This window comes from Mandrillus leucophaeus, unplaced genomic scaffold (assembly GCF_000951045.1).
Source record: "Mandrillus leucophaeus isolate KB7577 unplaced genomic scaffold, Mleu.le_1.0 Scaffold721, whole genome shotgun sequence".
NCBI classification, from domain to species: domain Eukaryota; kingdom Metazoa; phylum Chordata; class Mammalia; order Primates; family Cercopithecidae; genus Mandrillus; species Mandrillus leucophaeus.
The window spans coordinates 379,345-393,670 of record NW_012107820.1 but is presented as its reverse complement, the minus strand read 5'-3'; the positions used below and the strand labels follow the sequence as shown (position 1 = coordinate 393,670).

Here is a 14,326-nt window from a genome sequence, read left to right as displayed (position 1 = left end):
AAAGATTTTGTGTAAAAACATTTGGGAGATTTGACTTTATACGTGCATAGATTTGCATTTTACTTTCCCTTTTGAAGCAGCATTTTTAGAAAATTCGTAAGAAAAATGTACATCTTAAGGTCTACTATTTTACATTTCTACACAGAATTTTGGTGTTAATGTTCCATGTGTCTATACTGTTTATTTCAAAACAGAAATTCATGAGAATGATGTATTTTGTGGAATCAAGAACAAAATTATAGTGGGATAATTTTACATCTTAACTATTTGTTTCTACTACTGTAAGCTCTACTTTGGGATTATCTGAGTAGAAAATCAGAAGACATTATCTAACTTTATAGATACACTGTATGATTGGGCTCTTTGTTCAGATTGTAATTTCATTAATAGATGAAATATTTATGCTAATATTTTCTTATTTCAAAAGCAAAATAAAATGAGTTTATTGTCCTGTGTTTGGAAAGACATTTTTCCCTTGGACAAGAGGTTTGGATTGGATGGTGAGTGGGCCTGTCTGGATCATGGTACGATGTGGTCAGCATTTTAAGATGTGTTAAGTAATCAAATGATTTACAAAAACCAAAAGTCTTTATTGAGTTTTTCCAACGTGTGAGCTGTTATGCCAGCTACTTCCTATGCATTGTCTCATTTAATCCCCATAGTAACTTCTATCATTATTGTTTTGGAGATGTGGAAAATGAAGCACCAGTTCCCACAGCTCAGTATCCACTGCACTCCTCTAGTGTGAAATCCTGTAAAACTGGGATGCTGCTGATTCTGAAGCCCTGTGTCCTTCCCCTGTGCCTACTTGAATCATCTTATGCGCGTTCAAGAAGCTGTTGGGAAACAGATGCTCCCTTGGACAGATAAAATCCTTTGGATTATGCTTCAATCGTCTAATCAATATTAAAGGAAGATTCTAGATTGGAGATTTCCAAGAGTTTTCCCAAGAGGATCTCTCAAAACCACTACTTCCAGGCTCAGTGGTTTAATTTGGTGTCGATTGATCCAGGCTTCTTTTGGGGAGCATTTAGGGTTGAGGGGGTGAATTGGGGAGCATACTTTGTCCCAAAAGTGAGCTAGTTCCACTGTTTGCCTCCCACATTACCAAAGTCAGGCTTTCTCAGGAGTTGAGTTCTTCCTGAAGTGCCTTCACCATTGCCAGTGATAATGAAAATGGTAATGTCTGTTAGGCACTCCCCTTCCTGGTCCCAGTAGGTCTAATTCTGAAACTGTTTACTGAAATGAAATAGTACAAATTCGGCTGGGTGCAGTGGCTCACGCCTGTAATCCCAACACTTTGGGAGGCCAAGGCGGGTGGATCACCAGGTCAGGAGATCGAGACCATCCTGGCTAACACGGTGAAACTCCATCTCTACTAAAAATACAAAAAATTAGCTGGGCGTGGTGGTGGGCGCATGTAGTTTCAGATACTCGGGAGGCTGAGGCAGGAGAATGGCGTGAACCCGGGAGGCAGAGCTTGCAGTGAGCCGAGATTGGCCACTGCACTCCAGCCTGGGCGACAGAGTGAGACTCCGTCTCAAAAAAAAAAAAAAAAAGAGAAAAGAAAAAAAGAAATAGTACAAATTCGGGGTAGATATCTGAGTTTCTTTCCTCACACTTGAAAGTTTGAGTTAAAAAAATGTTTTTTAAAAAACATTTTAAAAAACGTAAAAAAAGTTTTAACTCTGTCAAAGAATAGATTTTCATATCTGTTACCAGCACAGCTACCAATGACAGATGACTGAGGTTTTGTCCCATAGCACAGAAAACTATTTGGTTGGGGGAGTGGGACGATACTAAATAATGATAAAAGGACTGACATTTAAGATAAGATGTTATGGTACTTTTCAAACATATACAAAAGTAGAATGAATAGTGTAAAGAACTTGAGGTACCTATTCCCCTACATCTACAATTATCTACCCATTATCCTCTCCCTTAATGAAGCAATTTGAAATATATTCACATGTGCACAGCTCATGTTTCCTTCAGCTGCCAGGGAATACCTGAACTTGGCAAGAATAATTTGTTCATGCTAACGGGGACACGTGTGGTTAGTATCACCTATTAATGAGCCACATCATTACTTACAAAGCTGATTCGGGCCCTTTTCTTGCTATGGGCTTTGAGTATCAATTGAAGATTAAAATTTTCTCCTTCTCTCCCTAGCACCCTAAAGGGTCTATCTACCTGAGGCCCAGGGCTGTATTAAATAAGTTAAAAGGGCCTTTTTTTTTTCTTTTCTCTCTCTCTCGTGACCCAAGAGAGTCAAACCAATAAAAAGGGATTTGAGGTTTAGATGAGAGTGATCATTATTACTCTCATTATTGCTCTTAATTGTTTAAGGGTCAGAGGTCTTTTTGAGGGATCTGGGAACTAAGATTGGTCTAGAATTAAATAAAAAGTAGTTTATTTTTGAGGGTTGAGTTGGCATTAAAAGGCTTTAGAATTAGCATTTCAAATGTAGCCCTTTTCAAGTTTTTCCATAAATGTTTCTTTTGTGCTGACAAGTTAGACCTTTTCCCACTGACCAGTGTAATGATAGAAGAGTTCTCAAGGACCTTGTACTACGAAAGATGAAGACCTGTGCTCATTCTTGGATAGCTTATTTTTGCAACTGGGGGCAGAGCAAGGTGTGGGTATGGGTCAAGGTAGGGAAGAGTTTGAGAGTGGGAGAAAGAATGGGGGGCAGCCTCTGTGTAGTTACCTGAGGCTCCGGCCCACGTGCAGGTGGATGAATCCAGATATCTGACCCTAAGTTTCTAAAGCTCAAACAAGGAAGAGCAAAGTCTTTTTCAGAGTCACAGAACTGACAGGGGTGGTGTGAGCATTCAGTGCCCACACTGGACCTACGAGGTCACACAGGGTGTGGTTCCTGTCCTTAGGCTACATCCCCCATCCTCTACTACACTCTAGTGCCCAGTTTTTCTATCAGTTCTTCCAAGCACCAAGCCTCCCCTTTCTACCCCCGACCTTGGGGCATTTTGCATATGTTGATCCCTGTGATCGCTCTCTTCTCATATTTTGGGCCTCAGTTGAAATGTCACTGCCCTAGAGAGTCCATCTTTAACCACTGCCCTTATCTAAATTATACATCCCTCCCCCGCCAGTACCACCCACATTCTACATGCTGATAGCATTCTGTTATTTTCCTCCAAAGAACATCTTTTAGTTACAATCATACATATTGATGTGTGTTTTTATTTTTAAATTTCGTCTGCTTCACAAAACCACAAACTTTCTGAGGATAGGGATCATACTCACTCATTCACTATTTAGAGCTGTGCCTGACCCAGAGTGGGCATTCGATGAATACTTGGTGAATGAATAAATGAGTGTAAAGAACAAATAAATGAAAAAACTGCTAAGGAGAATTGTAACATTAGCGAGGGTGGGGCGGATTGAAGGGTTGGGGTGCAGGTTTGTTTGGGTACAAATTGCTCTTGTACCCAGAATAGATAGGATACATTAGATTTGGTGTGTCTAAATAGGACACCTTGTTAGAAGTGTCACATAAACACTAGAAGCTGTGGAACATTGACCGTTATGGAGCAGGTTTTGGAAAGGGAATAAAAGTGGCAAAGAGAAGAGTTGATCAAAAGATACTAAATAACAAACTTTTGATTGAGGCCTGAATGTAAAAAATGATACTACTGTGTTCAACCCAGACAGGCTTAATTAAATAGCTGTTGTGCACAAATGAATGGATACCCCAGGGAAGAGGAACTGTTCACACAAGGGAGCCCCGGAACGTTGGGAAAAGGTAGATTGCACATGCCTCAAACATGAAAAGATGGGGTTTCAGTTACAGGCACCACACAAACTGCTTTTACACGAAATCTTTATGCCAGGGTTTTGCCAGGTGCAGGAGATGTTTCTGACTGAAATATTTGTCCTGACCAGATGTATGGCTGCCCCTAACTCATAGGGCATTGTTGAAAATTAGACAGTATGCTGGCAGAGTTTTTTAAGAGATAGTGAAAGGAGTTAAGCAACCGACTATTTATCAAGCACCTCTTTGGAATCTGGAACCATGTTATATATATGGTGGAGAACTAAAAATACACATGGCACCCCCTTCATGATCTCAAGTTTACTGCCTAATTGGTAAATTGAAACCAACTCAGGTTAGAATAACACCAAGAAGTTACTAAATATTGACCTGAGGCTAAGGGCATGTGTAAGTACTTTGAGGATTAGGAGAGGAAGAATTCACTATAGGTGAAGAAATTTGATTCTGGGGAATCTGAAGACAGGATTGAACAGATTGGAATCAGCCCTTACTTTTTTCAGGGCAAGAGGCTGGGAGTGAGGGAAAGAGATGTGAGACAGCTGCTTTGTGTGGCTCCTTAAGGTTTCAGCAGGCATCTCAAGCCAGTGCAGAACCAAGCACACATGGACGTAAATGTTCTGATGATGGGTCCATAAAGATGTCTGGGACTTTTGGGGATTGAAGTTGCCTTCTTTAAGTACAAAGCAGGGATTTTCAGGGTATGGGGTTATAATTCAATATTCATCTTTCAACTGTAGAGTGTCATTCTCAAGGATCCAAAGTTTGAACAGCAGGGAAAAGCATTTTAAAATTGACATCTTATGCAGCACTGCCATCTGCTGGAATTAGCAAGCACACTTCCCAGGAGTAGGGGATCTCCAATTGTTCAACTCCCCAAGGCCTGCCTTAGCACAGACATTCAAGTTTGTTATTGTTTCCTCCTCTTCCAACTCCCCCTTGCTGGTTACCCATCCCACATTTATCCTGTTCCTCTTGCAAGTATAAATACTGGGATAAAGAAGCTGTGTTGCAGTTTTCAGCTTTTGGTTACCTATATCAGTTCTGCAACATGGAGTATCAAAGTTAATATGAATGACGATTTTGACTGGCTTGACTAGGGATAGTCATTGGTAAAACATAATGTTAAAAAAATTTGGAGTCCTCTGCCTTTCTCAGGAACCCAGATTGTCAGCCTTCTCCCATTCTTGTTCCCACTGTGACCCCTACTAATGTGTTAATTTATTTGTTGTGAGTTGATAAAGGAGTTAAAGTGTGAGACACAGAATCTCAAACACATATCAGAAGCCAAATGTTAGAAAATGTTGAAACCAAATGATAGAGAAGGATGGATTCCATGTGGATTTGAAAACATCAAATATCAGATTATACTGTACAGCAATAATGACAAAGTTAGTGATTAAATTTACTTTAAATGTGTAGTGCATGTGAAATTGTGTGGGGATGCTATTTATTTATAACTGAAATTGCTTTCAAAGGAGAATGGATCATGTTAAAATGAAAGTTCTTATGTAGAACTAAGCAACTCAATGAATCTGGTTACTCATCGGTGGGTTTGTGACTGAGTATGAGGATAAGAGAACAGAGTTGCTCTGTTTAAGAAAAATGGAAGAATGGTTTTGAAGGGAGAAGAGGAGACACAGGGAAAGAGGCAAAGCTCAGAATAATGGAAAGAGGTAGGAATATCAATAAATGATTGGGGATCTTTCCTTCTTTTCTTCTTTCTTTACTCCCTCCATTTTTTTTTGTTTCCTTTCTGTCTCCCCTCTCCCAATATTCCACCCTCTCGCTTCTCTCCCTTTTTCTTCCTGAAAAACAGAGATTACCTAATATTAATTTTAAAGTTGTAGATTTTTCTGTCTCCTCAGATCTTCTCAATAAAGGGTTTTTATATAGAAATGACCTGTAAGTGATTTGAGTTTTGGTGTTTGTTCAGTTTTGGTATTTGTTGTTGTTTGTTTGCTTTGGTGAGATTTGCTGGAGTTGATGTGGTATGGAAAGGAAAAGCATGTGAAGAGAGATGAAGTTACTCTTGAACCAAATTAATATTTAATAGAATTAGGGACTCACAGCCACGTTCCAAAGTCCATGGCCTGGAGGCTCAAGGCAAACTCAGGGGATGTTAAAGCGCAGGTGACCCTAGCCCTAGTTGTTACATGTGTTCCAGCACCCTCCACTCCTCCTCATCCCCCACCCTTTCCCTTTCCTTTTTAAACTGACAAATAAAAATTGTGTATATTTATCATGTACAATATGTTTTTAGATATGTATACATTGTGGAATGGCCAAATCCAACTGTCTCCTTGCCTTCTTATTTTGCTCTCCACACTGGGTGAGGATCTGATGCTGGTTGGTCTTTGCACAAGGGATATATCCTTCCTTCCAAGGATGAAGGACTGGGTATGTATTCTGGCTTCTAATTGTTTACTGGTTCTTCAGTCTTCCAAAATACACAGCTTCCTTTTGTGAGGAATTTATTCCAAATCTTTGAATTCCAAAATCCAGTTCTAGAAACAAAACATCGCTTAGATCTGTATCTTTTCCGTCTCTATTTTTCTGCTATGGTTTGAATGTTTTTGTCTCCTCCCAATTCATGGATTGGAAGCTTAATCTCCAATGCAACAGTATTGAGAGGTGAGACCTAAGGAGAGATGTTCCTGAGGGCTTGGTCCACATGACTAGACTAATGCCCTTATCAAAAGGGCTTGCAGGAGTGGGTTCTTGCTCTCTTCTGCTTTTCTGCCATGTGAGGAACAGAGTTCCTCCCTTCCAGAGGATGCAGCATTCAAGGTGACATCTTGGAAGCAGAGACCAGGCCCTCACCAGACACCAAACCTGCCAGCTCCTTGATCTTGAACTTCCAGTCTCCAGAACTGTGAGAAATAAATTTCTGATTGTTAAAATTACTCAGTCTCAGGTATTCTATTATAGCAGCACAACAGAAACTAAGACTATTTCCCTTACCTCTCTTCCCCCTTCTCTTTTCCAAATCAAATATTATAACATTGGAAAGATTTATTTATTTATTTATTAGACAGAGTCTCACTCTATCGCCCAGGCTGGAGGAGTGCAATGATGTGATCTTGGCTCACTGCAACCTCTGCCTCTTGGGTTCAAGTGATTCTTGTGCCTCAGCCTCCCAAGTAGCTGGGGCTACAGGTATGTGCCACCATGCCCAGCTAATTTTTGTAATTTTAGTAGAGATGGGGTTTTGCCATGTTGGCCAGACTAGTCTCGAACTCCTGACCTTAAGTAACCTGTCTGCCTTAGCCTCACAAAGTGCTGGGATTATAGGCATGAGTCACCACACCCAGCCATGTTTTGTTCTTTAATCATAATTACTGATCCAAAAAGTTGAAGAACAATAAATGACATTTATATTATGTAAACATTATTTACATATTAGCCAATTAGAGTCCTCTAATTACATTTTTTACACACCCAGCCAATTAGAGTCCTCTAATTACATTTCTTTCACTAGATGTGTCAGTTTGATCTAAGATGGGATGTTGAACGTGCAAGAAATGTATTCGGGGAAACACCTCTGAGAAAAAATGGGAAGAGAGCAGACAGAGGCTGGGAGAGCCATCCAACTGTGATGCAGGTTTGACCCCATATGTAGGGGAGACAGAAGGAAGAAAAGTTGGGTAAAAACATCTTAGATTACAGTATTGTTTTAAGGAACATTTGGCAAGGCTGGTGGGGAGTCCTTGAGCTGAAATTGCTCGTCAGAGGAGTATTGCATCTCTCAGGAGAGGGCATGACTTAGTATCCTTGCCACACTGGGAAGCATGGCCTCAGTGTAAATGTAGTGATAGACTTCAATGTGTAGAGATGGGACCTTCAGACAATTATAATCCCTGTAGCTAGAGATCTGAGAGGTGCTTCTCATTGCTACCACATTAGGGTTACAATGTTATTACACTTGAACTACTCAAAGGAGACTGTTCCAATTGTCAAGGCCAAATGGATTTTCACTTCTTGTAATTTGCCAATTATATAAAAACTTGCCACATTGTTTTATAGTTCCGTCATGTTCTTTAATCTCAGTAATGAACATATTCCATAAAAGGACTCTCCTTGGGCCTGCCTGTGTTATAGTTGATGTCACATAAGCATAGTCATATCATGGCCAGATAAACTCTGTCAATTGATGTTTAGCCTACAACAAATGATTCCCGGTAGAAACTATAAAATGGGCGTAAGTGCTACTGAACCAGCAGCCAGGAGAAAAAAATTATGGTCCACAAATTAGTTGTGAAACCTTAAGTCGTATCACCAGTCCTGGTCTCAATTTTCGTATCAATAAAGTTGGTTGGAGTAGGGATTTTCTCAAGGTTCTCCTGATTTTAAAGTTCTGTGTTGTCTACAAGGTTGTTCTTGAACTGAAGTAATCTTCATCGTTGACTCAATCTAGAAAGAAATAGTGACAGTTTATATTGCTTTTGAAACTCTGGCTGATAGCATGTGATCAACTGCTAAGACTATTTGGGAACTCAGAGAGGACAGCAAACATCTTTAAGAGCTCCATGACTGGGAAGCCAGTTTTTCTGCCAGCTGATTTGTCATTTGTTGAAAGGGCTTTTCTCAGCTTTTATGAGTCAGGGAGCCTACCTTTAGTGCTGAATGAAATAGTTTCCAAGAGCACCTTCAAGATTTGGAGAGGAGGCACTTCTTTTCCGGAAGGGCCAAATTACCCTGAATAGCAATCACAGCCACTTTTCTGGGCATATTTATAAGTTTGTCTAATAGGCAAGAAAATAACTTGGGCCTGGAATCATAGGATTCTTATCAGGCTTGACAGGATGAGTTCATCTAACTAAGTAGGATTTGGACCCATTTCAGAGACTTTGAGTCAGTTGGTAAGGGCAGCTTTCAGAGGTAGGTGTAGGACAATATACAATTCAACTCCAGCAGCTTTTATTAGAGTATTATATACCAAGTACAAGATGAGGAGTCCAAATGCAAACCAGATATTCAAGGAACTTAGGATTTCCTGGTTTAAGCCTATTAGCCTAATTAATTTTATTCCATTTATACTTACCTTTCACATTGTAGATCAGTAGCTCCCAAACTTTGCTGCACAAGTTCCAACTGGGAAATCTAAAAATCATGATGCCTGGACTGCACCCCATGCCAAGTGAGTCATTCTCTATGGGGTGGGACCCAGACATCCATGTTTTGTTTTAACTTTTTAGGTGATTCCAATATGTAGCCAAGTTTGAGGAACAATATTGTAGACATTACTACTCAAAATGTAATTAGAAGAACAGCAGCAGCATCCTCACCTGGTAGTTTGTTTAAAGGGCAGAAATCTCAGGCCCCTTCTGTGTATGAACACAGCTCTGATTTACAAAAACAAGTTAAATGATGAAGCCAATAATCTTTTCTATGATTAACTGTCTGAGTAACCCCTGAATGTGAGTTTTTTGAATTACGTAGCAAGCGATGGAAGTTATGTACTTTCAGGTGGGAGAAATGGCCTGCTTTGCTAGAATATCCTAAAATATTTCAAAGGGACAAATGTGTCTACTGATAGGTCAGGACTTCAGTGCTGACTTTCTGAAATTCTTGAGAAAAGATCATTCCCTTCCTTGTTCTTCCTTAATATGCTCAAACATAATAGTAATAATAAACAGAATTAAGTAAAACAAAAGATTAAAAAATTAATACATGAGATACACTGCAGTATATATGTATGTCTGACTACATATAGAAAAAAGATCTGGAAGGATACATATCAAATTGTTATAAGTTTACCTTGAGGGTGTGAAACTGTGGTAGGGTAAGGGGACTGCTCTCATTTTTAAATTCACATATTTTTGTAATTTTTTTTTGGAAATTTACAATGAGAATTCATTATTTTTATAACAATCAAACCATAATAGAAATTTTAAAAATAATAAAAAACAAAAAGTAAAACACACACTTACATAATAATTTTAAGAGTTACATTGGAGGAATGGAGAATTAAATCACATGGTACGTTTCCACTAATACTGTGATGGTACATAATTGTGTAGTCTATAATCAAAGAAACTACATTAGATAAGCCACATTAAGTAACATCCAAATTAAAAAGTCCCCTGGGATAAAAGCCCTCAAGCAGTAACCCCTGAAGGTGGATATTAAAACTGAAAGCCACGCTTAACTCTTCCTGGAGTATTTACATGAAAAAAACAACACTCTGAAAATTTCACATTAAAAAAAAAAAAGCTTCGTAGAAGTCACTTTGAAATGCTAAAATAGTCAAAGGCCAGAAATTGAGGGTATAAAAACGCTATTCAGAACAGATTCAAAATTAGTACACTGAAATACTGGTAATCTATAGGGGTAGGTTAGGGACATTTCTTTTTCCATTTGTTTATCATTTCTCCCAATTTCCCAATGGCTGCTTTATATCTCAATAATTTTAACCTAAAAATATTGTAATTTTAGCTGGAAGGAATAAAATTAATTGCATATAGATTCATTGCAGATTTTTTTTAGTAAAAAAAAAAAAGAACAATTTGAGACTCACTATTTTCCATTATTTATTGTTTTCCCACATAATTATTTCTAACTACTTAATAAACATTTGGGAATTGAATCCCTGAAGTTACATATTTAAAATTTGAGGAAATCTTTTTTCTTCTCTTCTAGTTTTTTCATTTTATTGAAGTCACTAGAGATGACAAACTTTTTTATTATAAACTTTTTTCCAACAAAAAAGATATTTTAGGTGACTATTAGATTGATAGCTAAATATCCTCATCAAAGTCAAAACATCTGTAACTAAAAAGTGCTGTATTTTGCAAACTACATAGTTAAGAGCTTAACTATTAATAATGTAATTTTGTACTCCTGGAAGAGTATTCCTGATCTAGGTAACAAAGGTTTACATAGGAATATATTTACTACATAATATGAGAAATTTGCCAAAATGTAATCTGCAAAGTGTTACAAAAAGCAGAGATAAAAAGCTCAGATCTAATGGCCATACCATTTTTAAAAGTTACAATAGCTAGAATATTGCTATTTCTCAACGGATTATAGTATTTTAATTAAAAAGAAAAAGAAAACTACACAAGATTCATCATAATGCATATAAAGTATTTAGCACAATGCTTGGTACACAATAACTATTCAATAAATATTAGTTCTATAATAAACAATGGATTAAAACAATTAAAAAAAAAAAAAGAAGAACCCAAAATGGAGGGAAAAACTTGGAGCTAATTTCCTAGAGTGTGTATTTAAATGGAAAGTCGGAGATCACAGAGCGCAGTAAGGAATTCTGCATTTTCTGGATCTATCTTTTGTGCCTTCTCATAGTACTCAGCAGCTTGCCTCTTTTCTCCTTCCAGCTTGTAAACAAATCCTAGGGCACTTAAACTCTGCACATCCAAAGCATTGTGACAAAGCCTCTTGGTAGCCAATTTCTTCAGAGCACTTGTCAGTTTGGTGCGAAGGGGTGATCTGTCTTTGACTTTTAAGGCTTCTAAATAATGATGGATGGCAGTATTTTCTGATTTACGGTGAAATTCCTGAAAGCGGCCATAGTGGTAATGGATCTGATGTTTGTGATCGTCGGTTATGTTCTCCAGACGAAGAGCTTTCCGGAAAATGTCCTCAGCATTGCTATACTGGCCTCCTTCAGCATACATGTTGGCCAGGTCTGTGTAGGCAAATGCAAACATAGAGTCTCGTTCCATGGCTGCTTTGAAATGAAATATAGCAGATGAAATCAGCTCATCAACCTTTAGTTTATCCTTTCCTTTAGGTCTGTTGTGTGTGGCCTTCTTGATTTGGATCATTTGTGCCCTGTAGCAAAGTCCCATCTGGTGATGCAGGAAAGAAGAAGTTGGTGTCACCTCCAAGGCCTTTTTTAAAAGTTCGAGAGCTTTGTTCCAGGAATTTTTTCTCCTGTAGAATTTGGCTGCATAACGAAGGACATAAGGCTGGGATGATATTTGGTCCAGGATTTCTTCAATATACTTTTCCCCTTCAGCTTCTGCATGTACATCTTGAAGCTTCAGTGCCAGAAAAACCTTAATGTAGCTGTTATCTGGGTTCAGGGTAACAGCCTTTCTCAAAGGCCCCAGAGAAAAGCTCTTTACAGACCCCTCTCTATCAGAATCATCCAGCCGATACACTGTGATAGCATAGCCGATGTTAAATTCTGGATTGTCAGGTTCCACTTCCAGAGCCTTCTCAAAAGCCACTTTAGCCTTTTGATAATACTTTCCTCCAAATTTCAAGAGTGCCCACCCTTTCTCACAGTCAATCTCAGGACACTCCAACTTGTAGTTAGAAGGACTGGACAATTTCTTGCAGACGTTCCCTATCTTACCTGTATACTTCTGAGCTTCCTCAAGCTGGTTCATGTGATAATACACCCAGGCATAGTTTCCCCAAGTGACCAGGCTTCGTACTTCTTCTTTGTCTGAGTGTTCTCTCTGGATTATTTCTTCTGCTTCTTCCAAGCACTCAAGGGCGTCTTTATTTTGGCCTTTTAGGTGTTTCACATAGGCCAATAGGTTATAAAGTGCAAGTCTAGATTTTGTGGTAAGAAATTCAAGCTGTTGCCCAATTGTATCTTCCACCTCAAACAGATCAATGTCTTCCTTAAGTAAATTCCATGTAAAATGACATTCTAACTCCAACAGAATGGCCTTCAAGGGGTCCTTAGGAATTTCACTGTCAAAGATAAAATACTTTTTAATTTTTGAAGAAATACAAGAAATAATTTTCTAAACCTTAAATATTGTTCTTTGCATAACAACTAATTTTATCCCTATTTGATCTTACAGTTAAAGCAGTAGGTTCCCGTAACTTTAGAGTTTCTTCTATGTACAGTTATGTCCTAGAAATATTTCATTTAAATTCTCACTATTTATTGCAAAAACAGTTCTGGAGAGATGACAGAGCTTTCTGTATTACATGCATCTATTTCCTTTTGGCAATCACTAAACCACTGAAAATTAGGAATAAAGATATACATATTCAATAATTAATATGAAAATTCCATTTCTATATTGAGTACTGATTCTGACTAGGAAACATGGTAAAATTGTTCCTTGGTAATTGTTCCTTTCTCTAGTATAACTGTACCAAAAACATGGGCAAGACATGCCATGTCCTTACAGCCTGCTCAAATCCACAATATTGCTTTACCAGTCCTCTGCCTAAAACAAACGCTTGTTTTGAAGGTCTCTACCAGCCCAGCCCAAGGAGGATGAGGAGGGCTGCTCAGGTATTATGAATGTGGTTGTAAGATCTCAAAGGGACATTCAATCAGGTACTGAAGTGGTTTGTCCAGGCTCTGGAATTTATGCACAACTGGACACCATGAGAATTTTTACTGTTTAAACTTTGTCTACTTAATTTTGTAACTCTGTCTCTGGGAAGCTGATAAGAGAGAAGCTATTGCATCAGAAGAGGGTATCTTTCAGTAATTCTGTTCTTCTGCTAGGAAGAAGCAGTCTTTCATTGTCCTTGGGAGACAGTCCCCAATGGGGCCCAGCCCTTTTCCTCCCCATCCTGCATATGTACGGTGCACACCACCCTCTTTTTTTTTTTTTTTTTTTTTAAGCCCCTTCCTGATAGCACTCTCCTTTCTTAAAAATGTTACATGTGGCCAGGCACAGTGGCTCACGCCTATAATCCCAACACTTTGGGAGGCTGAGACCGGCAGATCACGAGGTCAGGAATTCGAGACCAGCCTGGTCAACATGGTGAAACCCCCGTCTCTATTAAAGAGACAAAAAATTAGCCATGAGTGGTGGCGCACGCCTGTAATCCCAGCTACAAGGTGAACTGAGGCAGGAGGATCGCTTGAACCCGGGAGGCGGAGGTTGCAGTGAGCCGAGATTGAGCCATTGCACTCCAGCCTGGGTGACAGGGCGAGACTTCATCTCAAAAAAAAGGTAGATGTGTGGGTGGCACTTAAACTTTTTTTTAACTTATAATAATGAGAATAGTTAACGTTTATTGTGCAAGAATTATGTGCTAAGCAGTCAATTGCTAGGATTTATTATTGTCCTTTTCCACAGTCCCAAGAGATGGTCACCATTAATTTTTACAGATAAGGAACAGACTCACAGAGTTTGAGAAACTTTGGGGTCACTCAACTAGTAGGAGCTCAGTCAGGATTTAGAACAAGGGACTATCTGCTTTTAGAGCCCAAGACCTTAACCTTAACCTCTTATTCCTCAACTCATTAAATGCGGAAGGTTCACTAACCACGTGCAGGGCAGGGTACTAGCCCCTGGGAATACAAAACGATTAAGAAAAGGACGCCATCATACTGAATCAGTAAAGGAGTCAGATAAAGAAATCCTCATAAAATAGCGGATTGGGTGGGATGATAACAATCTGTGCTTGGTACAGAGGTAGCTCCCCGGAAGGGAAGAACTCAGACCCAGAAATCAGAAAGGCAAAATGGCAGTGGCAGGCGAATGTGACACCTGGAGGGCTGCGGCGAAACCGCGTATGCCACACCGAGGGAATGGCAGCTGGAAAGAGAGGCACGCGATAGGGCCTAAGGAGACT

At 39.1% G+C, this 14,326-nt stretch overlaps 1 protein-coding gene across 1 annotated transcript in view; it reads right to left on the bottom strand.

Annotated features, from left to right (window-relative positions):
- Nucleotides 1-10,814: 10,814 nt before the first annotated feature.
- IFIT5 (interferon-induced protein with tetratricopeptide repeats 5) overlaps nucleotides 10,815-14,326 on the bottom strand; it is a 4,946-nt gene continuing 1,434 nt past the window's right edge. Inside the window, exon 2 of the mRNA XM_011965376.1 lies at nucleotides 10,815-12,472. Coding sequence (XP_011820766.1) covers nucleotides 11,029-12,472 — 1,444 coding nt within the window. The 3' untranslated portion in view covers nucleotides 10,815-11,028. The remainder of the gene's footprint in view (nucleotides 12,473-14,326) is intronic.